Source organism: Protopterus annectens, chromosome 1.part0 (genome assembly GCF_019279795.1).
Source record: "Protopterus annectens isolate FY-2018-M chromosome 1.part0, PAN1.0, whole genome shotgun sequence".
Lineage (NCBI taxonomy): Eukaryota > Metazoa > Chordata > Ceratodontiformes > Protopteridae > Protopterus > Protopterus annectens.
In genome coordinates this window covers 857,879,994-857,907,389 of record NC_056725.1, presented here as the reverse complement: position 1 = coordinate 857,907,389, position 27,396 = coordinate 857,879,994, and the positions used below count along the sequence as shown (strand labels likewise).

The window sequence follows — 27,396 nt, the reverse complement described above, 5'->3', positions numbered from 1 at the left end:
ATTATGTGGTACATTTCTTTGGCTGCTTATACACAGCATTGGCTACTTGGAAATTTAGCTCAGTGCCATAGTGCTTATTTTGTAGTTTCACCTCTGAAAGATGTGATTGCCAGTGTGCTATCTGTATTTGGGGAAGGCCACACATAAGGGAACAAAGTTGATGTAAAGCAGACTGCAGATGGAGGAGGTGCGTAAAACCACCTCACATGTAGGTGGGGCTGCTTGCCTGTGCTCATATCTTGGAAAGCTGAGTGATGCCCTGTACAGACAGCCCACAGCTGGGTGTGCAAAGGAGCATAAAGCAGAACAAGAAAACATTGGAACACCCATCGTGGCTGCCTGAGTGATGGCCTCTGTCTGCCAACTCCTGCCCTTGGTGATCAGGGAAATAGCTCAGTTGGCTGGGAGGGATCACAGTAGATAGGAGTAAAAACAAGAAAAAGAATGACTTCCACAGCAGACTAACAAGGAATGTGGTTATAAAGGTACTGCTGTATTTACTGGGCTATCAAACTTGCCAACTCATCTAGCCTCCAGAACCAGAGTTTCCACACATCCATTGTGTGAGTACAGTAGAACAGCAAAATATGTCTGCTCTGGAATGGGCTGCTACACTTGTCCAAGAATTGCAAGTTGTATTCTGACCCTGCCATTGTTGTGCTGCGCGTTGGTGGCAATATCACTGCCACACAGGCATTTGGACACAGTCTGATCATGCTCACCAGATTGTTAAATTTGCAAGGTTAAAAATTATTCCTCAGCAAAACAGAGGAGGCAGGCAAGGAGTCAGTGGCAGCACACAAGGCAAGGAGACTGCAGAAATTCATCACATGTGGACTGATGTACACTTATGGAGGCACAACAATCTTGCATGACTGCATCATCACCAGAGACATGCATGTATTCAAAAGATGTGGTTCATGGATGGGAAATGAGAAATTAACCCCGGGGATCACTTCTGTGGCTCTGCTCGACGGGGGCATAGGAAAATAATTTTCTTGGGTGGCGAAAGCCAGGGTACATTTTTTGGCTAGGCTTGTATGGGCCCTAGGGCCGATAGCCTAGTACCTACCTATGAACCTATGTCACCATTGAGATATTATTATTAGTCATTATCCAGAGTGGTGGCAACAGTTCAGAGTGCAGACTTCCTGGTGATTTGTACACGAAGGGCAAAGGCTTGAAACATCACCATGTTGCTTGTCGTCTTGGTCTGAAAATAACAATGCAAGTAAATGAAATATTGATTACAATGTCATTGAATACAGAAATGTAGATGTAAGTATGTCAGATATCAAGCTACATTTTATAGAGAGAAACATAGTACCAAATAGTATTTTTCTTATTGCTGCAATGTGCGAAAAAATGCATTTTTCAGTGTATACTGAAATACTTCACTGACAATAGAATTGTAGGAAAGAAGTCCTTTGTATGTGTCATATAATGTGCACAGAGGATGAAGTGTTGGCAGAAATCAAACTATAACAGATATTCATCATTTGATCACTGCTTCAGTAACCTAATCATTGTGGGTCATATCTTTCTAAGCGTCTATATCATATGTTCAAAATATCGAACGGCTACAATTACGAAAATGCCGTTCATCTAAACTGTTCTTGTGGGGGACTGCGCCCCCACACCCCCCGATAATTATATTTACCAACTCCAAGATCACACTATAGTGAGGAAAGGGCAAATTTTCTTATCCTCACTGTACGGCGATCTCACAAAAAACTTCGTTGAATGGCATTTTCGACATTGTAACCACTTGATATTTTGAACGTACTACAATATGATATAAGCTTCCAAAGCATCAGAGCACTTGTCACACCCCCAGACTGCTTGAGCTGACTAAAAACTCAGGTTTGGGCACCAAGCCCTCCAGAGCTTTATTGTCACCAAGAACAGTGCTCCTGTGCAGGCTTTCAAGGCTTGACAGTAAACTAACTCTGTTGCATTGGGGAAGAACCTTGCAAGTTACTTTTTTTACATGGGAAAACTTACTGCTTCATAAAAAGAGTACTTTTAAGCTAGGGAAAGTGTTTTTTGTTGACTGTCTTGTGACTTGTATGCACTTTTAAATGAGAGTGCACTTTAGTTTTGTGGGAGAAAGTTGCTTAAAACTACTTTTTCTGTAGAGAAAGAGGTTGTTCGTGGGACTGGGGAAAGTTTTTAAAGTGCTTTTTAATGTATTTTTTTGAGCAAAAGTTGCTTTTTTTGCTACTTTCCCGGCTCTTGCTGCTTGCTTTCTGAGAAACAAACACCATTTTCAGCTTGACCATGGAGCAAAATACCAGTCCCCCTGCTGAACCTTCTTCCAGCCAGAAAAGAAAACAGATTCCTATGCAGCCTTTGCCTCCACAGCAGGTTGATAATTTGCCTCAGCCACAGGTGGTTGACTATTGTGACCAAAGCTAGTTCCTCAGAGCAATCATCTTTTTCTTTGGATCCTTCTGATGTAGTCCATACAGCCATCATGGACCAGGGGTTACCCAATGTCCTCTATGGCTATAAGGGTCCCTCAGTGGGCAAGGGAGAGACACTCTTGTCAGTCATGGGAGAAGGGGCAGGGAATATGCCTGTGCTCAGCCAGAATGTTGTGACCATCCCTGGGGAAGTTGTTGTTGGCAATAACAAGTCTGTTTTTCACAGTTTCCACTCAAAAAGAGACATAAAACTAAACATTTATCTTCTCTTGCACAGGAGTAATTTACTGGGTTTGGGTCAGGGTCTTGTGCAGGCTGTTGACCCTTCTTCTAAGTCATTTTCTGGTAAAAAAAAATTATTTCCCTGAATATATTAAGTAAATGGAATCTGTAGGGGATTGTGAAAGGACATGTGCGTTTGTTTTCTCCTCCGTTGTCTGATTCATTTTCTGAGGGCAGTGTGGTATCTGATTGCCCACGTGAGGGATTCTGTTTCTCTGAGACTATTTCCAACATGACTCATTGTTTTCAGTGAGAAATTCTGAGGACTTTCAGTTCCTAAGAAAATATAACTTGTTACAACTGGAATTTCCAAATTCCTCTTCTATACTCTCAGTTCTGTCAGCCTTGGAGGATATATTTGTCACAGCCTGCAATTTTCCTGACAGTCAGCTTGCTGACTTTAAAAAAGCAGACTGAAGTTCCTCTGTCTTTCAAGTTTTATACACCAATCCTAGGCCTAACCCAGCAGCTGTAGCTTTAGTAAATTCAGCTGCTTCTAAACATTACATTAATTCTAATCCCCTTTATTTTAATAAGGATGGGAAACATTTAAGTTTGGGGAAAAATTGTCTGTTGATTTTTTTTTTTTTTTGAATTTTAGACCGTCAGGCTCATGTGATGAAGTTTATTCTGTGTAATTGTGAAAGTGTGAGGAATATTTTGGCTGCACTTTCCTCTCTTGAGGAAAAGTTTCACTATGTAATTTAGTCTCATCTGTTTTCTCAAGTCACTGTTCATTGTTTAAAATGTGTTTATGCATCTGTAGATACTACTTCTAGGGCTGCTGCCACTGGAACTGTTTTAAATTACTTCTAGAAAATCATATATTAGCAATTGGAAAAGGTTTTCTAGTTGGTGCCAACAGAAGAACCAGCATCCATTTGGAGCTAGTATTTCTCTGGTTTTACAATATTTATATGAGTTAGTATCCCTTGACTTATATTTCTTCCTCCTTTGAGGTTTATTTGTCAGCCATTTCAGCATGTCCTCCCACAGATCCCCCTCTTTCAATGCATCTCATATGAAAATGTCTTTGAAAGAGGATCTGCATAAGATGTCTCCCAGAAAACCAGCGGCTTTTCCTTGGAATGATTGTGTATACTGTTTGGGGGTGCCCCACCTTTCGGTGCAACCTCCTTGTGACATTTGTCAGAGTTTTAGTCAATGCACTCTTAATGAGCGAAAAAATAAACTGATACTGAAAGGGTTACTTAAGTCTCCCTTTTCAGAGGCCATTTCTGAGATGGAGGTCTCAACCCCTCCTACAAAAGACAAAAAGAGGTCCCACTTGGTTCCCTTCACACCAACTGGTGATCAGGGTAAGCCTGTGAAATCAAAGGTCCTCAAGTTGTCCTCTAAGCATAAATCTGCCTCTACTGCTCCATCTTTGTCAGCTCCGAGCATCACAAAACCTACGATACCAGTGCCAGTTTCGGCACCGATCCTGCCTCCAGCACCGGTGATAGACCTCACTACACCTACTACGACGTCAGCACCTGTGGCCACTATGGCTCAGGGCATGCCTTCGATACCTTCGGCAGTTACGATTTTGAAACCTAAAATTTCGGCTCTGAGTGCCTCTTCGGCACCGAGCATTTTTCTGACCAAGTTGGATTTGACCCCATTAATCCCGGTCTTGAAACTTGAGACTTCAGTGCCGGCAGACCTTGCACCACAGACCCGATACTCCTCTTCCGTAGATCCGTTCCTGGGCCAGATGTATAGCCCGTTCATTGACCAACCTGACACACCATCCAGATTATCCACTAGATCCACCAGGAGCCTGTCAGAACACGATGTGGTGCGTCTTGTGGACCAGCTGTTGGTGGCCAGGGGGATACCCACACTTTCTAAGACACATCCGCCTGCAGGACTTGGGCTGGTTTTTCCACAGACTCCTTCTTACACTCCTCCTTTGACCATTTTGATTCCGAAGCCTTCTGCTCCAACGTCCTTCTCGTAACCCATCACCTTGCGCCCATAGTGGACCTCACTCAGGCTCCAGGTTTGCCTCTTTGGTCTTCGGTTCCTGCTGAACCGGTCCTTCCTCAATCTGTGGATGGGGGGGGGGGTGCCTCGGCTCAGGGCACGGATCCGTATTTGTCTTCAGTTCCATCCTCGGTGCCAATAGCCACATTTGCACCAATCCTGCTTGAGGCTTCATCTGTGGGGGAGGGTTCGTCAGAGCAGGGTGTGACCCCAGTCCTGAGGTTGTCTTTCTCGGTTCCAGGCTCCCATCCCTCTTCGAGCAGACCTGCTTTCCATGCATTGGAGAGGGCTCTCAAGTCCGGAAACACCCCTTTGATGTCGGAACCCCAGTTTTCACCCCCTGAGCTACAGCTGCCACAGACCCCCCCCCCCAGGCACCAGGCAGGGAAGCCGCAGGACACCCCTGTTCAAGGTACCCACTCTTCCGAGTCCTCCTCAGAGACCCCCACTGAGGAGACCCCCTCAAAAGAGGACATGCAAAAGGAAGCGTATGGACTCACCCGAGGAGTCTTTAACAGAAGACCTGGATTACGATGATGGTGAAGGGTCCCCACAGTCACCTCCTGATGATGTTAAAGCAGAGAGGTGACTGGAAGCCCTCCAACCCTTCGTCTGAGGAGTCCGTGTTCCAGCAGGCTTTCTGCGCCTGGCCTTCTACCTCTTGGGTGACCCTGCCTGCCAGTGAGCTCATGCAGCTCACTTGGAAGAACCCTGATTCCAGTGAGGCGATCCCTCGGAGACCTGACAGAATTCTTTCCCTTCCCAAGGAGAACCCGCACTGGCCAAGAGGGTTACCAGTCGATGCTATGGTGGAGGCGACGGCCATGAAAAATGAGTTGGCTAAGGAAAGTCCCGCTTCCCCCCACCCAACATGGAGTCCCAGATGGTGGACAGACCTGGGAAGTGAGTTTTTGCATCAGAGACCTTTGCTATTCTGTCACTGAACTATTTGGCACATTTTACGAGACTCCAGAGGGACTTGATCTCTGAACTTTCTGGGACACTCGCAGAACAGCTGTCTGACAAGGTCAGGGACAAAGTGGCCTTGCAGCTCACAACCCTGGAATCGATCTCCAACTCATCCATGAGGTTGCTATCACATGCGACTGAAGGGGCGGCTAGAGTAGCAGGTTCGGGCATTGTTATGAGGCGTCATGCCTGGATGCGTATTTGTCACCTTGTGGACCCCTTCAAGTCTTCCTTTTTGAATGCTCCCATCGAAGCATTGTCCCTTTTTTGGCTCCAAAGTGAAGGACACGCTAGCCAGGTGGAAGCAAGATGGCAAGACCCTGTGTGCTGTAGGCCTACGATTTCCAACCCTGAATGTATCTTCTTTAGGAATCAGAGGAGTGGAAAAATGTGTGACAAAAAATCTCAGGGTACTTTCCATGCCGCAAGTGGTGATGATACCCCCAGAGCCAGAGGGAGTAACAATTCCGGAAGACACCCCTACAGAGGCATGGGGGTCCTCGTAACCAAGGCTCCAGGGACTCCTTTTCTGGACAGCCTTACCAGCGTTCCTGAGGAGTAGCTCGATTGCTTACCTCTGGAAGCAGTTGGGGGTCGTTTTTCTCTGCACCAAGCTGCCTGGTAATCTATCACCATCGATCATTGGGTGCAGAGTATAATCACCAGAGGTTACACCATTCCCCTTTCTTGGCAACCAAATCTTCCAAAAACGCTTCCCAACATTTCACCCAGTCAAAGGGAAGAAGCAGCTTCAGAAATAATAAAGCTGTCTCAAAAAAAGAGTCATCCAACCAGTCCCACCAGACCAACATGGATCCGGATTCTATTCTTTTTGGTGCCAAAAAAGGCAGGGGACTGGAGACCCATTTTTGGATCTCAACAGCTTAAACAAGTCTGTCACCCAAACCAAATTCCGGATGGTCACGGTTCAGTCCATTCTCCCTTTTTTAAGGGAAGGCGATTGGATGTGCTCGATAGATCTCTGGGATGCGTATTACCAAACGCTCCAGGAGTCTGCTTCACTTCTCATTATCAATTTTGCACCCTGCCATTCGGTCTCTCTACAGCCCTCGCATGGCAGTGGTCACAGCTCACTTGAGACTACAAGGATTCTGGGTGTTTCCATATCTGGATGACTGCTCCTCACCGCCGCCACCTAGTGTCTTTTGGTAACAGCACTGCATTATATGCTCTCTGGCAAAGATTTTGGTGATGATAATACATTGGAAGAAATGAAACCTTACTCCTACACAACAAATAGAATTCATTGGAGCAGTGTTCAGTACCTGGTCCTGTCTAGTGTCACTTCTAAATCACAGACTACAGCGACTGAGGCTCCAGCTCTAAGTGATACTCTGTCAAACAAAAGTTTCAGCAAGAGAAGTTCTTCAGGCCCTAAGATCCATGGCAGCTTCAATTCCAATAGTGCCCCTGGAGAATCTGCACATGCGAATCCTACAATGTCTCCTTCTTTGTCAGTGGTTCCCGAACTGTCACCCCCTCATTTACCAGATTCAAATAACCAATTCCTGCAAGCAGGACCCCCTTTGGTGGATGAGGCCTGATGCAGAACTTTGGAGTCGCCCGTTTCAGTCTTCTCAGCCCAGGGCCATTGTGACTACATATGCTTCACTGATCGGGTGGGGGGGAATTTCCAGGGAAAGACAGTCCAAGGAGCATGGTCCACCACAGAGGCCCACCTACATATCAATATTCTGGAACTGAAAGCAGTGCTGTTTAGCGTTGCAGGCTTTTCATTCAGTTCTCCCTTCTGGGACAATTGCAATTCAGTCGAACAACATGTCAGTAGTGTGGTATATCAAGAAGGAGGAGAAAATAAGTCCTATCCCCTGTGTCAAGAGACCATGAGAATTTGGCAGTGGGCGATAGCGTCCTACCGCTTTCTGATAACGCATATCCCAGGGAGCTCCAATGTAATTGCGGACAAACTGAGCAGATGTGTCCTTCTGCCTCGAGTGGTCCCTCAATCCTGAGGTGGCAACAGAAATCTTCAGCCACTGGGGCCAGCCTTGCTACGATCTTTTTGCCTCCCCATAGAACAAGTGCAGCAGATATTTCGCCTTGTTTCCCCTGGAGAGGGAGTCCCCTAGGGATGCACTAATCCACGATTGACCCATGGGACTTCTTTATGCTTATCCTCCCATTCCCCTGATTCCACAATTTCTAAAGAAAGCTCTTTGGTTGAGATGCAAGATGATCCTCATAGCTCCGTTATGGCCTCAACAAGTTTGGTTCTCCTACTTTTAACCTCACCTAGTATACCCGCCGTGGATTCTGGACCCTCTTCCAGATCTGATTACTCACCCCCAAGGGTTGAGACACCCGAATCTGTCCAGTCTCAGGCTAACAGCTTGGTTTCTCCACTTCTGTTAGTTGCCAGGCAAGCTAATCTCACCTCACCTGTACGGGACATCATTCTGGCCTCTCATAAACCATCCACCAGAAGACTATATCAGGATAAATGGAGAAGGTTCTCCATCTGGTCTAAGGATAACACTGTATACCCATATTCGGCTCCAGTGACTGCTGCGCTGCAATATTTGGCAACATTTTTTGATAATGGAGCCTCTGCCTCTACCATATGAGTACACCTGGCAGCAATTTCTAATTTCCACAATGGTATAGATGGCACCCCTCTCATCTCTTTACGTCTATGCAAAGACTTTCTTAAGGGAACATCTCATATCAGGCCTCCTGTTAGACAGCCTGTGAAACCATGGAACCTCACTTTAGTCCTTCAGTCTTTTTCTCAAAAACCCTTTGAACCCGCAGCAAAATGTGACCTAAAATTCTTGTCCTGGAAATCCTTGTTTTAGTAGCCATTACGTCAGCCAGACAGGTCTCTGAGTAGCAGGGATTGTGCATCAAGAGGCCCTATCTGGTCTTCCATAAAGACAGAGTATCACTTCGGATGAATCCATCCTTCCTTCCCAAAGTTGTTTCTGAATTTTCCATTAACCAGACCATATACCTACCAGTGTTCCTTCTGAATTTTTCCAGTAAAGGGAGTATTGCCTACACTCCTTGGATGTACATAGGCAACTGAGATTTTACCTAGACAGGACCAAACCTAAAGTCTGATCAGCTTTTCATCTCCTTTTCTGGACCTAGAATGGAAATTGCTGTTTCCATGGTTACATTATCAGAATGGCTAAGGGACTGCATATATTTAATCTATTCCCTCAATGATGAATCTATGTCAAAAGTTAAAGCTCACTCCACTAGATCTGTGGCAGCATCTGTAGCTTTCCATTCCAGGGCTTCCATGGATGACATTTGCGCAACAGCCTCTTGAGCTAAGCCTCATACCTTTATCAATCATTACAAATTGGACTTGGTCTCCAGATGCAGAGCTGCCTTCGGCTCAGTGGTGCTCAGGAATGTTCTTCCACAAGGGCCGCCCATGGACCTCAAGGTAGCTTGGGATTCTGTCCCATCAGTGATGAATGGATAGAAGATTAACAAAATCAGATAAAGAAGTTGTTTTACGATAATGTTCCATCTGTGTTGTTCATCTTCTTTCATTCATCACTTCCCACCCTTCTTCCCCCTCCAAATGCTCCCGGGGGATGCTTTGGGTCCAAGTGGTGTCCTAGGGTATTTGCGCAGAAGTGGCCTCGGCCTTACTTCTCTCTCTCTAGCAAACTCAGTCTGAGGTAACAGGGAGAAGGGCATTCTGGATAGAAGCTTAGCTCGAGAGTTTTTGGGCTGGCGCGAGCTTGATAAAAAGGCCGACTCAGTTCCAAGGGCTCGGAACCTAACCAATCAGTGATGAATGAAAGAAGATGAACAACACAGATAGAATGTTATGGTAAGACATAACTTCTTTTTTTTCAGTTAATTAGTGAACTGCAGAATATTTTAAAAAAATCTTACATATAAAAATGGAACTGTCAGTATTCCTTTCTTATCTGATAACCCTCTTTGTTTGGTAAATGAAAAGATCTATCACTGGAGACCCTTCTTGGTGTTTTTGATGGAGTTCCAGTTTTGCTTTCCAGCATGGCACCTTTAACTGCAAAGACGTTGCTGTTGAGGACACTTGCATTCTTGTACTGGCGCTTGCAATGACATCACACCCTGCATTACAAAGGTGCACCTAGACCTTGAGCCTGTCAGCTGTTTTCTGAATTGCCACTTGCATTGTTTGGCGTTTGATTCTGACTCTTTGGTTTAAGTTTTCATGATCATAGAGTAAAAGCATATCTTATGAGTGCCTGTCTTGCCAGTCTGTCACAAACTAAAACCTGCACTGGCATTGTTCTTTCTGTCTGGGAGAGGAGCATCATAAGAATCACTGTCATGAGTGTTGCTTATTCATTCCAGACACTTACAGACTTCAGAAAGAAAAGTTCCTGGCCTACCATGCAACTAGGGATGAAAGCAGTTGAAGGCTCCTTGTGTAAAGATTTGTGTTTAGGTCTCATATGTAGAACTGGGTTTCTACTGGAGTACTATCAGAAGGGCTAAGAAGCTGAAGGTAGGTCTAGCACTTCCTCCAGGAAAAAGTCTGTTATTGAAATCCCTCCCACGGTTGCTTGTGTTGTGCTCATCTTTGACTTGTGAGGGTTAGAGCCTGTGCCTTTCTTCCACGTTTGAACATGATGACGGGCGTAGAGGATTCATCCCTGTTGTAAGTGCTGCATCTCCCCATTGTTTGACTATAACTCTGCAGTGACTGCCTGATTGCAGGAAGTGGGTTCTTGACTCACCAGGTGAGGTTTAGTAGGACTAGAGTCTGAGAGCTCTCCTTCCATGGTCTGCTTCTTACACCAGCAGAATCTAGCAGGCAACGTTTAGGTTCCAACAAGCCTTCCTGAGTCAGGTCTCACAATTTAGGGCTTGTACTTCAGACATTTTTTTTTTTTTTTTTTTTTTGAAGGAGGGTCTTCTTTATTTATTTTCAACACACCTGCATTGTAGATAGTGATGTAGGTACATATACAATAATATAAAACAAACCATGGAAACATTTTAAGGTGAATGCATTATATATATATGCTTTCTTTGCAACAGTTATCATTTCCTCTAGCATTACACAGATTGCTTAATGTATGCCTTCATTCCTTCTCTTGAACATTATACTGCATGTATTGTTCCTATAAATTCCATTCATTTCTATGTAGTTTGCTCCTTCTCTAATCTTCTTTCCATTTTTTTTATATCCTTTATATTATTCAGTATTTCAAATACAGTTGGTTTAGATTTTGGTTTCCATGTTTTAGTAGTTGTTTTTTTGGCAGCCGATAGGATTAAAATTGGACCTTACCATATCTGGGCAAATCATGTACGGTATCCCAGCTCAAAGTAATCCTTTTCTTAGTTGCAGCCATTTTGTTTCTCCAACATTTCTGACAAAATACTGTATTAGGATTTTTTTTTAATTTGCCACTTCATTCCATTCTCAAAAATATGTTCTTGTTGCCTTTTTCTCTCTGTCCAGTCACATCTCCTCCATTTGCCATCTCTCTGAGGAAGAATTCTCTGAAGTCTGATTGGTACATAAAATACCTGCACAAGCACTTCTAAACAACAGATGTGAGAGTGTTCAATCTCGCCATTTGTTCTTACACCTGGGTTCGGAGCCGATCCTCGGCTCCGTGTCGGTCGCTTGGCAAAGCTCTGCATCGAGAAGAAGCTCGAGACCAACCTAACTCCCACAATCCCCCTCTGCCTTTACCTCAGATCTAGTTTGCCGCTGCAACGTTCGCATCATATTTGATGAGCTCGGACCACATCAAAGCTAAGATTTGTTATTTCTTATATTTTGTTTAAAAATATTTCTCTTTAAACTTGACTGTGTGTGTGTGAGTAGTGTATCGAGGGTTTCTCAGTTCTGCATATAGTTTTTATATACTTTCTTAGAGTTTATTCCCTCGGGGCCTACCCCACCCCTTTAACTTTACTGGATTGACTACAGGATTTGACTACTTACAGGATTTGACAATTTTTTTACTGGATTTGACTTTTTGTACTGGATTTGGCTTTGATGTTTTACCTAGATTTCACTTTGTTAAAATGTCTGAAAAGGCTAAATCAGGCTTCAAAAGGTGCCAATGTGGACAGAAAATGTCTGTCACAGATAATCATAGTTCCTGCGTCTACTGTCTTGGCCCTCTCCATCTACAGGAAGACTGTTCCATCTGCCATTCTTTCAGTGGAAGGGTCATGACAGATAGGCGCAGGAAACTTATGGATAGGGGCCTTTTGAAGCCTGCATTCCAAGAGGCTCTGGATGCATCAGACCAGGCATCTAAATCCTCGAAGGAATCGAAGACGTCGGAGCCCATGTCATCGGCTCCGAGCTCTTCATTTAAAGTTCGATCACCGGTTCCACAGACTTCGGGGCCGAGTGTTGAACTTTTGTCAGTTACCGAGCCTCGAGTCTTGGAACCGGTGACGGAGCTTCCTCCTCCTGTACTTTTGAGGTCGGCTCCGTCTTCGATTCCTTCGACGCGTTCTTCAAGGCTCCTCTCCGACACCGATGTAGACCGCTTGGTGCAGCAATTGATGGAGAATACGGCCTTATCCAAGCTCATCTCTGTCTCCTCTCAGTTGGTGTCGAGACTCGAAGGCCTTCCCTTATCTCCACCTGTTCCTCCTCCGAGGCCTATCCAGTCTTCGGAGCCGGGAGAGGCTGATCTGCTGATTGTGGAGCCCTCGGTGCGGAACCGCTTTTTCTCGGTCGGCACCGTTCACCTCGACTCCGGATCCAGTACCGAGTCTCGAGCCAAGATCCATCCTTGATCGGGGACCGAGAGTCGGACCGATATTTCGGTTCGACTCTCCTCTCGAGCCTCGGCTCGGATCGACTCAGCTCCGTCCTCGGGGTCGATGCCATCGGTGCCTGTCTCGGGGATTCCTCCGATTTCTTCGGAACCTGGGGATGCCTCGACTCGGGACCCGGGGGCTTTCGATCTCATGAGGGAGGTGTTGTCTGCTCAGACAACCACTTCAGCAAAGACGGCTTCTCCTTCCCATAAAGGACCGTTATCCTCCTCTGCACCCACGGCTACATCTAAGCGTCGAGCACCAGTGTCTCAGCCACCCCTAGAGGGTGCCCCCTCTTCCTCGGAGGCTTCGTCGGATGCCCCCCCGAGGAAGTTCCGAAGAAAAGATTGTGTAAGAGGAGACACTTGGATTCTCCACAGGAATCCTTGACATCAGACACTGACTTGGATGAGTCAGAAGGGTCCCCTAAATCACCCTCAGAGGATGTCTCCTTTTCTGACATCCTGGAGATCCTAAAACAGAGAGGTGATTGGCAAGCCCTACCCCCTTCTGAGGATGAGTCAGTCTTGCTGAATGCATTCGGTGCTCACCCTTCCTCCTCCTGGGTCACTCCGCCCTTCGATGAGTTGATGGAATTGATTGCTCGGAGGGCGTGGGAGACACCTGACACGGTGGAGCCAGTCCCTAGAAAGCCTAATAAATATATTACAGCCCCCCAAGACAAGGCTTATCTAACAAAGGGAGTTCCAGTGGACGCTATGGTGGTGGCAGCGGCCACGAAAAAGGAGACATCTGAATCTTCCTCATCTGTCCATCCGCCTAACAGAGATTCTAGGACTATGGACAGATATGGGAAGTGCATTTTTAGTTCAGCGGCTTTTTCTATGCGATCCCTGAACTGTTTGACCCATTTTACACGTTTACAGAGGGATCTAATCAAAGAGTTGGGAGATACCCTCCAGGGTACTACAGACGCTGCTGTCTCGGAGAAAGTTACAGCACATCTCAATACCCTTACATCTATTGCAAACTTGTCCACGAGGCTGATCTCATACGCAGCCAAAGGGTCGAGTAGGGCAGCGGCTTCAGCGATTGCTCTTCGTAGACAATCCTGGATGCGCTTATGTTCCTTTGCGGAAGCCTTCAAGTCTTCCTTTACTAACGCCCCATTTGATGGTGCCACTCTCTTTGGCCCAAAAGTAAAGGAGACCCTTATCCGGTGTGAGCAAGAGGGAAAGACTCTGTCTGCTGTCAGAGTCCGTTTTTCCACCCCATCCAGACCGTACCCCAAAGGGCAACGTGGTGGAAAAATGTGGATGTTCTTCATTCCACATTGCTGCAGTCCTAACTATTGGGGTAGTCCGCTGTCCAGTCGGCCCGAATACCAAAGTATATGGCTGACGTCGGTCAGGGCGCATTAGACTGACGTCAGTACGTCAGGGTACTAATGCGCATGACCGACGTCATATCCTCAGTCTTTTTTGCCGCATGGTCCGATGCAGAAGCAATTTTGCGAGTGCAGGTTGGCGTTCTGAAAGTTTCTGAAGTCAGAGTTTCAGACCGAATCAAAGTTGGCTAAGTACCCGTTGGGGAATATTTTGGTTTTTCTTGCCTCAGTATTTAACCGGATGTCAGAAAAGTGAATAACTGTATTTCTTGTGGGAAACAGATACCTCATAGGGATTACCATACTTTGTGTATTCCTTGTTTAGGGCCTGAGCACGACGTTGTTGGATGCCGCTCTTGTGCTAGATTTAACAAACGCACTATTAAGAGAAGGTTAGACTGTGCCAGGTTAGTTTTTGGGAAGCGTTGTAATTATAAAATGCCGCCGGATGCTCCGACGCCCGCTTCGGGCAAAAGCGCAAGGACAAAGCAGCAAAGCCTAGAGTGGAAGAACCGACAGTCCCTGACGTCGGTTCTTTAGAAGGCTCAGTGGAGCCGGAGGTTCTGCCAGGTGTTTCTTTGGAGTCTCAGGGAGACTTTATTGTTACAGGATGTATCCTCTCAGGAAGTAGGCCAGGCTGAGGGGCTTCTCAGGTGGCTGTTCTTCCCTCTCTTCCTAAGGTGGTTAGAGCCTCCCCCTCTGTTTCCAAGGCTTCCTTGTGAGGCAGGCCAAGTGCAGCTTCAGTGGGGGTTTCTCCTAGTGCTTCAGGTTCTTTGCCTAAGAAACATATGCTTAAAATGGCAGAAGATTTGATTACTATGATTAGAGGTTCTATGCCCCCCCCTGATAAGAGGCCTAGGGTGGAACCTGAGTTTGAGAGTTTTGAGCACTGTTCGAGGCTTCTGAGTCTTCTGAAGACTTGCAGGAGTTTCCTCCTTATTCTGATTCTGATGTGGATGATTCTACTCCATCAGCTTCTCCTCCTGAGGATTTTTCATTTTCAGAGACCCTGCATTCCATGAGGGAGCATTTTAAATGGGAAGGTCAGGATTTCTCTGATTCCAGGAAGAGGCTTAGGGAGTTCTTGTTTTTACCCCAGCATAGGCCTTTAGCTATACCTCCTGTTCTGAATGTGGTGGAAGATGTTTTTGCAGAGGCTTCCCTGAACTGATTCTTTGCCTCCTGCCCCAGTTAAACCGGATAGGTACTATAGGGTGCCTGAAGCTCATAAGTATCTTTTTAAGAGTCCTAGGGCAGACCCGGAAACTGTCTCTCAGGGGCCTAAAGGGGTGAAGGCCTCTGTTGTTTAAAATCCTGTTCCTCCTGATAAAGAGGCAAGGGCTTTGGATAGATGGGGAAAGAAAGTGTATACTTCTTCCACTTTAGCCATGAAGGCGTTGAATTGTCAGTTTCACATGTTAAAATATCAGAATTACCTTCTTTCACAATTGAAAGCTAAGGTGGATGCTCTGGCAGAAGGTATTGAGTGTAAAGAGTTGCAGGATTTAGTTCATGTGTCTGAACAGGTGGGTAAACATTCCTTGCAGTGTGGTTTTGATGCTGTGCAGGCCTCCTCGAGGGTGGCTGCCACTGGTTCTGTTCTTCGTAGGCATGCCTGGTTGAGAGATCAGAATTTAGCTGAGCATGTTAAAACAAGGATTTTGGATGCTCCTTTGCAGTCTGATGTGTTGTTTGGTTCGCCTGTGGAAGCAGTTTTAAAGAAAATGGAGGACAAGGCTAAGTCTATGCAAACTGTTAAGGATTTTTTGCAGGTGCAGCCTCCGAAGTTTAGTAGAAATTGGCCTACTAAGGTATGAACTTATCCTGCTTATGATTCCCAGTCTAGGGGTAGGTCTAGACGTGGTAGGGGCAGAGCTCAGGGTTCTTTTAGGCCTAGGACAGGGAGTTCCCCTGCTCAGACTCCTGGTGAGGGCAGGGGTCAGTCCTTTCGTAAGCAGACCCAATGACCTGCCTTTTCAGCTGCCAGTACGTTCTCGCCTGGCAGCACCTTTGGGAGGAAGGCTGTCTCTTTTCAAAGAAAATTGGGATTTAATTACCCAAGACAGATGGGTTCTGGATATTATTCACCACGGTTACAGGTTTTATTTCCATACCTTGCCTCCTTTCAAAGGCATGCCAGACATTCCTCCTCTTCAAAGAACAGAGGCTCACAAGCAAATTTCTCTGTTGCTCCAAATAGGGGCCATTCAGTCAGTTCCTGTGCCAGAAAGGGGCCTAGGATTTTATTCTCGCCTGTTCCTAGTACCAAAGAAGGGGAACACGTGGAGACCAATTCTGGATTTATCTATCCTCAACACTTATCTGGACATTCCCAAGTTCAAAATGTTGACGTTACAACAGCTTTTACCTCTGCTGGGCAAAGATCACTGGATGGTAACTTTAGATCTCAAGGAAGCTTACCTTCATGTGCCAATAAGACTAAGTTGCAGGAAGTATCTGCGTTTTCGAGCTGGAAATTCTCATTATCAGTTCTCTGCATTGCCCTTTGGCTTATCTACTGCGCCCAGAGTATTCACAAAGGTTCTGGCTCCAGTGATAGCTTACTTCAGGCTAAAAGGAATCCAAATCTATCCTTACTTGGACGACTGCCTGATTCTGGCTCAAGAAAAGGAAGACCTTCTACAGCATCTGGAATATGTCATAGCAGTGCTAAGATGCCTAGGGTATTCTGTGAACGAAATAAAGTCCAGTCTAGTACCCTCTCAAGACATGTGCTTTCTGGGTGTGAGACTGAATACAGCAGCCCAGATGGCCTTTTTAACCCCGGACAAACAAAAGAATCTTTCCAGTTACTTCCATCATCTATCTCTTCAGTCCGGGCTGACTGCAAGGACAGTCCTTCAAGCCTTAGGGTTCATGGCATCTTGTATTCTGGTGCTTCCCAATGCCAAACTGCATATGAGGAAGCTACAATGGTATCTCAAAAATCTGTGGACACAGCACTGCCAGGATTTGGACACTGTCATTCAAATAATACCTTGCATTCAAAAGGAATTTTTGTGGTGGGCTCAGGAATGTCACCTAAACAAGGGACTCTCTGTGACCCGGCCAGAGGCAAGTCAGATTCTAACGACAGATGCCTCAGATATTGCTTGGGAGCTCATCTAAATGGAAAGTGGATACAAGACAAGTGGCCTGCCAGACTACAGCATCTACATATCAACATGAAAGAGATGTTAGCAGTTCAGTTTGCATTAATTGCTTTCAAGGAGTTACTTCTTCCAGGGCAGGTGTTGATTCTAACAGACAACACAACTGTCATGTGGTACATCAACAAACAAGGGGGAACACATTCTTACCCATTGTGCAGACAAGCAATGATTTTATGGGAGACTGCGCTCAGTCTGCAACTAACTCTTCAGGCAAGGTTTCTGCCGGGAGCACAGAACTCCTTAGCAGATGTATTAAGCAGACAAATCATGGATCCCCACGAGTGGAAACTGGATCTTCATGTATTTCAAAAATTGACAGTGTCATGGGGAACTCCAGACATAGATCTGTTCGCTTCTCCACTAAGCCACCAGCTGCCAAAGTTTTGCACGAAGGGATTTCATCACACAGCTTGGAAAGTGGATGCTCTTTCTTTCAGTTGGAAAAATCTTCATGTGTATGCTTTTCCACCTCTGCCTCTTCTTCCAAAGGTGCTTCTAAAGGTCAGACAAGACAAGCCAAGGATGATTTTAATAGCTCCAGATTGGCCTCGCAGCACTGGTACCCATTACTGAGGAGTCTGGTAAGGAAGCCTCCATGGCCTTTACCCTTGATTCCACACCTGTTGTCTCAGAGGGACGGTCATCTGCTCAATGTCAAGCTTCACTCTCTACATCTAACAGCCTGGCATATTCTGTTTTGAAAGACAGCAGGTCTCAGCTTCCTCAACAAGTTTTAAATGTGATTATGGAAGCCAGAAGACCTAGTACAAGGAAAGTGTACGAGAAAATGGAAGAGATTTTTATTTTGGACTGCAGCAAAGAATTTGGAGATTTCTGAGCCTAATTTGAGTGTGGCTCTTCAATATCTTACTGAGTTATTGGACAAAGGTTTGTCTTTCTCTTCTATTAAGATTCATGCTGCAGCAATTTCAGCTCACTATGATTGTGACCCACCATTGTTTTCACATCCTTTGTTCAAGCAATTTCTTAGAGGGCAAAGAATATAAGACCCCACGTGAGCTCCTACTCCTGCTTGGGACCTCAATTTTGTGTTGGAGAAACTTACTCTACAACCTTTTGAGCCTCGGCTACTGCTGAACTGAAATACTTGTCATGGAAGACTGCTTTTTTGTTGGCCATTACTTCTGCTAGAAGGGTTTCTGAGTTGCAGGCCCTTATGGCGGTTGAGCCTTTTTTGATTTTCCATAAGGATAGGGTATCATTACGCACTAATCCTTCCTTTATGCCTAAAGTGGTTTCTAGTGTGGCTTTAAACCAAACTATTCATTTGCCTACTTTTTATGCAGATCCCCAAAATAAAGGGGAAAAGATTTTGCACACCTTAGATGTACACAGGCAATTGCGTTATTATTTAAGCAGGACTAAGGATTTTAGGCAGTCTCAGCAGTTGTTTGTTTCTTTTGCTTTGAGTTCGCAGGGCAAGCCTGTGTCAAAACAAACTATTTCTAGGTGGATTGGGTTTTGCATTGCATTTTGTTATTCCCATCATGGCAAGGAGGTTCCAGCTGGGATTAGGCCTCATTCCACTAGGGCTACTGCCACTTCAACAGCATTTCTAAGGGGGGTGGCAACTAAGGATATTTTGGAGGCAGCTACTTGGAGTTCAGTGCATACTTTCTCTAAGCATTACCACCTTCCTCTCTACTCTAAGTCTAGGGCTGGTTTTGCCACAGCTATTTTGCAAGGCGTGTTATCAGCTCCTGCTTCCTTATGATTTGCCAGCCTCCCTTACCTCTGCTTTGGGATTCTACCCAATAGTTAGGACTGCAGCAATGTGGAATGAAGAACATAGTACAGTTTTGTACCTACCATAAATGTAGATGTTCGAGGATCCACATTGCTGCAGTCCAATTTACCCTCCCTCCTGCCCCTCTGTGTTTAGGGGTGGTTCTGTAGGTGAGATTATATTCTGGTACCTTTGTATATATTGTACATATTTTTGGTGCAGGTATGTTTGGTATTTTTGGTTTTGGCCTTATTTTTTTTTAGGGTCTTCTGACATCTGGGGCAAGAAAAGACTGAGGATATGACGTCGGTCATGCGCATTAGTACCCTGACGTACTGACGTCAGTCTAATGCACCCTGACCGACGTCAGCCATATACTTTGGTATTCGGGCCGACTGGACAGCGGACTACCCCAATAGTTAGGACTGCAGCAATGTGGATCCTCGAACATCTACATTTATGGTAGGTACAAAACTGTACTTTTCGAAAACCCCAAGGCTCTTTCCCAGGCACACAGGGTGATGCCCCCTCTAGAGGCAGAGGAGGGGGCAGAGGTGGAAGACGTCACCCTGGCGGCAGAGGGGTCCAAAAACCAAGGTGACAGGGATACACTCCCCGGGAAACCTTTCCAGCACTCCTGAGAGGAGGCCCAGCTGTCCTGCTCTGGAGGCAGTCGGGGGTCGCTTAGCTTTATACCCTCAGGCCTGGCAAAGTCTTACATCAGACAATTGGGTAAAAAGCATTGTTACCAGAGGTTACAAAATTCCCTTCCTATTGCCGGCAATTCCGCAGAAAAGACTCCCAGATGTTCCGCCCATCTGCAGTCCCTGCAGCTATAGAAATTTCAAAGCTGCTAGAAAAGAGTCATCCAACCAGTCCCAGCGGACCAGAGGATTCGAACTTACTCAAGGTTCTTTTAGTTCCAAAAGACAGGGGACTGGAGGCCAATTCTGGACCTAAGCAAACTCAATACCTTCATCAAGAAAGAAAAGTTCGGATGGTCACGCTTCAATCGATCCTTCCATTTTTACAGAAGGACGACTGGATGTGCTCAGTAGATCTAAAGGACGCATACTACCACATCAAAATGTCCAGGGCGTCCAGGGATCACTTGCGCTTCCGGCTGGGAGCCAGTCACTTTCAGTTTCGAGCCCTGCCCTTTGGTCTGACCTCAGCCCCCAGGGTTTTCACCAAATGTATGGCAGTGGTAGCGTCTCACTTGAGGCGCCTGGGATTCCAGGTGTTTCCATATCTGGACGACTGGCTCCTTTCTGCCACCACCGAGCGTCGACTGATTCAGGCCAGGGATTACACACTTCAACTCTGTGTTCATCTCGGAATTTCCGTAAATTTCGAAAAATCTTTACTACAGCCATCACAGCATATCTCATTCATAGGAGCAGAATTGGATACGCGTTGCTTAATCCTAAGACTTCCTCCAGAAAGGATAACCTCCCTACAAAACCATTTTTCTCTTCTTCTATTATCCAGAAATTCCCCAGCAAAGCTGGTTCTGAAGGTTTTGGGTCTCATGGCAGCTTCTCTCATTGCGATACCCTTGGGAAGACTGCACATGAGAGTTCTTCAATGGCTACTGTTTGCACAATGGTCGTTCCAACACTTACCCCTGACACACGAAATCCACATCACAAACATATGCAAATCACACCTGGCTTGGTGGCTTCAGACTTGCAATCTTTCCAGCGGAAGACCATTTGTGCTACCCACGCCGACAGCTACGGTGACCACGGTTGCTTCCCTGATAGGGTGGGGGGGGCATCTTTCAGGGACAGACAGTCCAAGGCGAATGGTCCAATTTGGAGTACAATGTGCACATCAATGTTCTAGAGTTGAGGGCAGTGTTTCTAGCATTGCAACACTTTGCTCCCCTCCTTCCTCTAGGGACAATTGCAGTTCAGTCGGACAACATGTCCGTAGTATGGTACATAAACAAACAAGGTGGAACCAAGTCTTATCAACTATGCAGAGAGGCCATGAGAATTTGGCAATGGGCGGAGTCCACGGGTCGCTTTCTGATAGCAACGCACATCCCGGGGTTATTCAACGTCATAGCGGACAGGTTGAGCAGAGACATCCTGTTACCTCACGAGTGGTCCATCAAACAATCAGTTGTGAAGGAAATTTTTCGCAAGTGGGGCCAGCCTTCCTGTGATCTGTTTGCGTCTCCAATGAATGCCAAATGCAGAAGCTATTTTGCCCTATTACCCCCTCCAGGGGAAGTCCCCAGGGACGCTCTGGTTCACGATTGGCCCCCGGGTCTCCTGTACGCTTTTCCTCCTGTTCCCCTGATTGCAAAATTTCTACAGAAAGCCAACAACCTGCAAAGGACAATTATCCTCATTGCCCCATTCTGGCCTCGTCAAATCTGGTTTCCCTTTCTTCTGGCACACGAATGGGAACCCTGGATCCTGGACCCGGAGCCGGATCTACTGACCCACTTGTCAGGGGCATCCCACCCGTCGCTACTCTCCCTCAGACTAGCAGCTTGGGTGCTCCGCTTCCCTTCTTAGCCAGGTCTGATCTTCTTTCCCCTGCAGTTCGAAATGTCCTGGTGGCTTCTCATAAAGCTTCCACTACGAAAATTTACACTAGTAAATGGAAGCGCTTTGTGCACTGGGCAAATACACATCAATTGGACCCCGTGATAGCTCCTCTAAATAGGGTCCTGGAGTTTTTAACCGAACTGTTCCACCAAGGAGCTTCTCCTGCCACTTTGACAGTGCAATTGGCTGCCATTTCAAACTTTCATGTGGAAGAAAGTGGGGCTCCTATTATGGCTCACAGACTTTGTAAGGCCTTTCTAAAAGGATCTTTCCATATTAGACCTCCAGTTAGAAGTCCTACATCACCTTGGAACTTGAACCTTCTTTTATCTCAACTGATGCTACCACCTTTTGAACCAGCCTCTTCCTGTCCTTTGAAGTTTTTGTCATGGAAGACCCTCTTTTTGGTGGCTATTACATCGGCCAGACGGGTGTTGGAGCTTCAAGCTCTTTCCGTTAAACACCCTTATTTGATTTTTCACCCTGATAGAGTATCTCTTCGCACTAATCCATCTTTTCTTCCCAAAGTTTGCTCCATTAATAATATCAATCAGTCTATTGAGCTCCCCACCTTTTTCAAAAACCACTCCAATAAGTTGGAATACATGTTACACAAGTTAGATGTTCATAGACAACTCAGATTTTACTTGGATAGAACAAAAGATCATAGAAAACAGACCAGCTTTTATAGCCTTTGCAGACAGCAAGAAGGGTATGGCAGTTACGAAACGAACCCTTTCCAAATGGCTTTCCGATTGTATTATTTTTGTTTATACTGCCTCGGAGCAAACTTTACCTGTCAAGCCCAAAGGACACTCTACAAGATCAGTATCTACATCCCTGTCTCATGCAGCCCGCCTACCGTTAGACACTATTTGTGCGGCTGCTACTTGGTCTAAACCACATACATTCATTACTCATTACAAAGTAGACAGGATTTCTAGGGACAGGGCAACCTTTGGTTCCACTGTGCTCAGGAACGTTCTCCGTGAGTTCCTCAGGAACATGGAGCTAGGGCTACCAGGTGTAAGAACAAGCGGCGAGATTGAACACTCTCACATATAGAAGTTATGTCCTTACCGTAACGTTCCATGTGGAGTGTTCATCTCGCCTTTGTTCTTACATTCCCACCCTCCCACCCTCAGGAAGAACGTCCAGTTTAGGTGTCTGGTTTGGTTTTTCCTGCTTCTGCCTTAAGCAGTTGTTGTATATATGTATATATATATATATATATATATATATATATATATATTTTTTTTTTCAGCTATGTTGTTCTTGGCATGAATGTGTTATTCTCTCTGTTGACTTCTGGTTTGCTTGCAAACTAGATCTGAGGTAAAGGCAGAGGGGGATTGTGGGAGTTAGGTTGGTCTCGAGCTTCTTCTCGATGCAGAGCTTTGTAGCGCGACACGGAGCCGAGGATCGGCTCCGAACCCAGGTGTAAGAACAAAGGCGAGATGAACACTCCACATGGAACGTTATGGTAAGGACATAACTTCTATTTCTAAACCTTATGTACTTTTTTTTGCATACTTGGGTGCCATACAGACGTCCATCTTCCCATTGCTGTTTCATATATTGCCTTTCCATTATCTCTTCTCAGTGTTTTCTAACATCTGACTGACTCTATCAGTATTGTATTTTATATGCCTTATTACCTTTTTATTTAATAGCAACTTCTGTTCTACTTTTCTAGACTGAGTTAAAACTTTACCAGAGCTGGTCTTTCACTTAGCGCACACATATCCATTTCTGTTTGCCTACACTGTGGTACCAATCACTGTTAGGGAGGGCAGTTTGAAACCTGCAGTCCAGACTTCTGCTTGACCTAATCTCATTCTGTTAAATTTCCCATTCTGGTGTTTTCTCCCAGTATCTTGGTTACTTTGCTACTTTTCTCAAGTAAATTTTGACCCCCATCTTGTCTATTTCCTATACTCCTTCTTGCAGTCATTCCTATTGGTAAAATCTCCTTTCCCCATTCCTGTGTTGGCTTAGTGATTAGAATGCTTTCTGTACTTTATGAATATAATATTCTGCATGGTTGTTATTCTCCTTAAGGATATGCACCGGAGATCTTTCTTTCTCCTTAGTTCTTAACGGTCCTCTATCATCCATTTCGACTTTAATTATAACCTTCTACTCATGTTATGTATGTCAGCCTTACTACATATTCCTTAAAACCAGGTAATCCTAACTCAGCTAGCTCTGTGGGGAAAATCACTTTATTCCACTTAACTCTTGCCATCTTCACCTCCCAAATAAATTCTTTCAACTCTTTATTAATTATGTTGATAACCTCTCCTCTGGTTGATAAAAACACACTAGACTTGTATATAAAACTAAAGGGATTAGTAACATTTACACCACGTTTATCTTGCTATCTGTTTCCATAATAACAAGCTTCAAAGTTTTGGTTTCATCATTTGATTTGACGTTCTCTTCCATCCATTCCTCAGCGGCTGGGTCTTTGGGTCTGTTTTCAGCCACTCAAAACTTTGGATCACAATCTCAGGCTCCTTCCCTCACCCATAATCTCCTGCAAAGCCCAGCATTACCTCAGATCTTGTTTGACAGATGTAGGTCCTTGTCCAGACGTGGGTTAACTTTGAAAGAAACATTTTTCACTGTTGCTTCTTTTTCTGTCTCCTAGTTAAATAACTTTTGGTTCTTTAACATCTGTACTGTCGTCATGCCTCCCCTTTCAGAATAATATTACCTAGATACTTATTTACTCTCTTATTCCATACAACTCAGAGCAGTCTTTCCAATCTAAAACGTGAAAAAAAAGCTACTTTTATACCTTATTCTATCTAATCTATCACCTAGAGCCAAGGTATACACCGCCAGGTGATCAGCCCCTGTAAATAATTCATATTAATTCTTTCCCATATCTCTGTCTTTTATTTCTGTTTTTTTTATTTCCATTGTCATTTTATCCCACTCATTTAGGTATGCATTCTGAAAACATTTCTGTCTTCCCTAATAACTCTCAAATAATTTCCACTATCCATTCCTTAAATTCCTCTCTTTTTAACAGTAAGTAAGAAAGTGCCACTATTCTTTTTTATTTCATTGCCCTGCAACTTTCTTCATCTTTATCAGCTGGTGATCTGAAATAGTTATCAGATGATTGTAAAAGTTTGTCGCTAAACATACATGCTCCTGTGAAATATAATTTCTATCCAGTCTAGCACAGTTATTGTATCTTGGGTAATATTGTGTAAATTCTGACTGACTGTATAGTACTGAATTCACATCTTCAGTATTAAATGTGTTCATTTATGTATTGAGAAATCTATCCTTTTTTGTTAAAGTTTCATTTATAGGCCTCCCTGATTCATCTTCACTATCACAAACCAAGTTTCATTTCCCACTCGTAAGTAATATTCCCTGCTTTAAGCTGATTATTTCTCCCTATTTTCTTAAGCTCATTAATAGCAATTTCTTGTGGAATATAATTTCTTGCCAGGGTAATTACCTTATCTTGCTGGTAAACCCTTACTACCACAAATATGCCATTATTGTCTTTTTTTCCCTCATCTGTCACTTTGGCAAACCCCATAGCTGTCAGTATTATTACTCTGCTTTTGTTTTGATCCTGATATTCTGCTAAATGTCCATCCTGAAATACTTTTTGTCAAGATCAGATGCTCATTTCTATCCAAACATTTCTTAATATAATTCAGTTCTTATTGCTTTTTGTCTATATCTGTAAGGCCATTTATATTTCATGTTAATATAGACAGAGTAGCCATTATGATAGAAAGCTGTTATTCCCACATATACATGACAGTTTTTGTGTGTATTTATAACTTTTGGCTTAACATGCACAAGATAATGTTTGCCAGGCAGATCTTTTATGCATTTGCTTGTTCCCAATACATTTTGAAACTGTATTGCATTTTTCAGGATTTTTTTTTTTGCGTCATTGAAAATACTCAAAAAATAAATAAGGTTTTATAACTCTGATCCCCTTTTAACTTTGGACAAATGCACACAATTTTGTATATTTTACAGAAATAAAGTTAAGTGATCATTGTGGATGTTCTTGGACTGATGCTGTTGCTAACACAGTTGATTACACATTAACTTTTCATGTGTTCTAGAAAGTTCTATGTATTTAAGATATTCTTTTGTAAAACAAAATCATCATATTGCATATAAGTATATTCTGTATCTTTTTAGGTTATTTGAAATTTTATGAAGTGCTTTCTTCTGACATGCAGAAAAATGCCATGGCAGCTCTGGTGCGGCAAGGTAGTCTTCATAAACTGAAAATGTAAGTAGCAAGTGGGTGTTGAGTTTTGACTGAGCTGTATTAAATTTTTCTTATTAAATCTAATGCTGCTTACAAAGCCATTTGCCAAGTATCCTACAGGCACAACATTTGCTGCAATAAGTGTAGAATTTCTGTATTGCTTCTCATATAAATATTTGTGATGTCTTACTTTGTAAGGTAGCATCAGGAAGTTTATTTGTTATGTCATTAACCAGTAAGTACCATTGAAGCAGACCCTTTTTTGGTGTGATGCAAGTACAATAGCATGGGCAAGAGTGAAATAACAGAAGCAGATTTTTTAACTACCTGGACAAAGTATGTAATAAACATGTCATACTTCATGACTGATCTCTTTCCTGAAAGCTCTTTATTGACAAGTTTTTCAAAGATATTCATCTACAGCACTCAGTGCGTGCACAGACTCTGCATATGCACTCTGTGATGGTCCCTACTCTGGTCCCATAATCCAGAAGACTCGGTCCTTACCACTGACACCAGTGAGGGACAGCCACTAGGAACAAAAATGGATGCACACGGTATTTTCAGATGTAGCTCTCTACACCAAGCACAATTTCCCTTAAGAGAACACAGGGAACACACTCCAGACGTGGGGATGAACTCTCTCTCTCCAGGCCCCAAACAAGACCCCTCACTGACCATTTTGGAGCTCTGTGTCCCTGTTTCAAGTAGCTGACACACACACACACACACACACTTGGATATTTGATTTTCACACACACACGTGCACACACCTGGGAAAGGCACAGATTTACCAGCTGTGCCCCCTTTGCCCAGACTGTAAGTTAATTATGCTGCCACCAAACAGCTATTCTAAGGCTCTTACATACTGAGTAAAATTAATACTAATACAAATGGTAGAGTTTGACCAGTGCAGCAAGGCTTTCAGGAGCAACCATAGTGTCACTAGAATAAGCATAAGTACACTTTAGATGTTAAAAGTATTCTTTAAAAGACCAGCCACAATGAAAGGTATAAAAATATTTAATAATAAATAATAAAATTGAAAACATGAGAATACTTAGTATCTAGTTACAATAAACACCAGAGTTTCAGTCACAGAAGATATAAAAATAGCAGTTGGGTAGATTCTCACAGATGCAGGAAAAACAATACTTAACTAATTTTGCTATATTTTCCTGACTGACTAAAGAATTACTGTTCCCTAGTTAAGTTACTTACTACAGCAAGGCAAGATGAGGTATGTGGTTGCGTAAGATATCTGTGAGAGATCTTTCCTATTAGGTTCTGAAAAACAAAGTGCTGCTGCAAGAGTTCCTTCATATCTCTCACTAATATCTAAAAAGTCATTTTAGTGCTGGTTATAGAATGACATCACATCCGGTCACTGACTTTGGTACTTTACACATCCAGAGCTTTGCTAAGATCTTTTGTAGCATCTGAAAGCTATAGAACAATTTCAAAAACTTCCACCTTTCCAGGGTAGCAATTAGTTCATCCCTAGTACTACACAGTAGGATTCCTAGTCCTGATTTTCTCAGACATTTTTGTCTCTGGCTGCAATCAGACCTGTAAGGTAAAATCTTTAATGCCTAAACCAAGCCATCTAATTTTCAACCTATTTTTCAAAATTAGCTGGACTGAGATTAACCTCTTCCCTTCAAGAATTCTCTATTAGATCATATACATTTAATCAGTTGTAGTAATACTGTGTGACGTACATGTGTATCTCTTTTCTGTCCAGCAGGACCCACTGTTGATGCATTTTTAACACAAGCATCTGTACAAGTCAGTGTGACAGCCAAACAGCACAACCCTCCCCACAGAACTCCAGGCAGTCACACC

At 44.2% G+C, this 27,396-nt stretch overlaps 1 protein-coding gene across 1 annotated transcript in view; it reads left to right on the top strand.

Annotated features, from left to right (window-relative positions):
• Positions 1-27,396, top strand: part of GNPAT (glyceronephosphate O-acyltransferase) — a gene marked incomplete in the record, with an annotated part of 1,227,276 nt that overhangs the window by 979,650 nt on the left and 220,230 nt on the right. Inside the window, 1 exon segment of the mRNA XM_044063684.1 lies at positions 25,479-25,572. Within this exon segment, the coding sequence (XP_043919619.1) occupies positions 25,479-25,572 (94 nt within the window).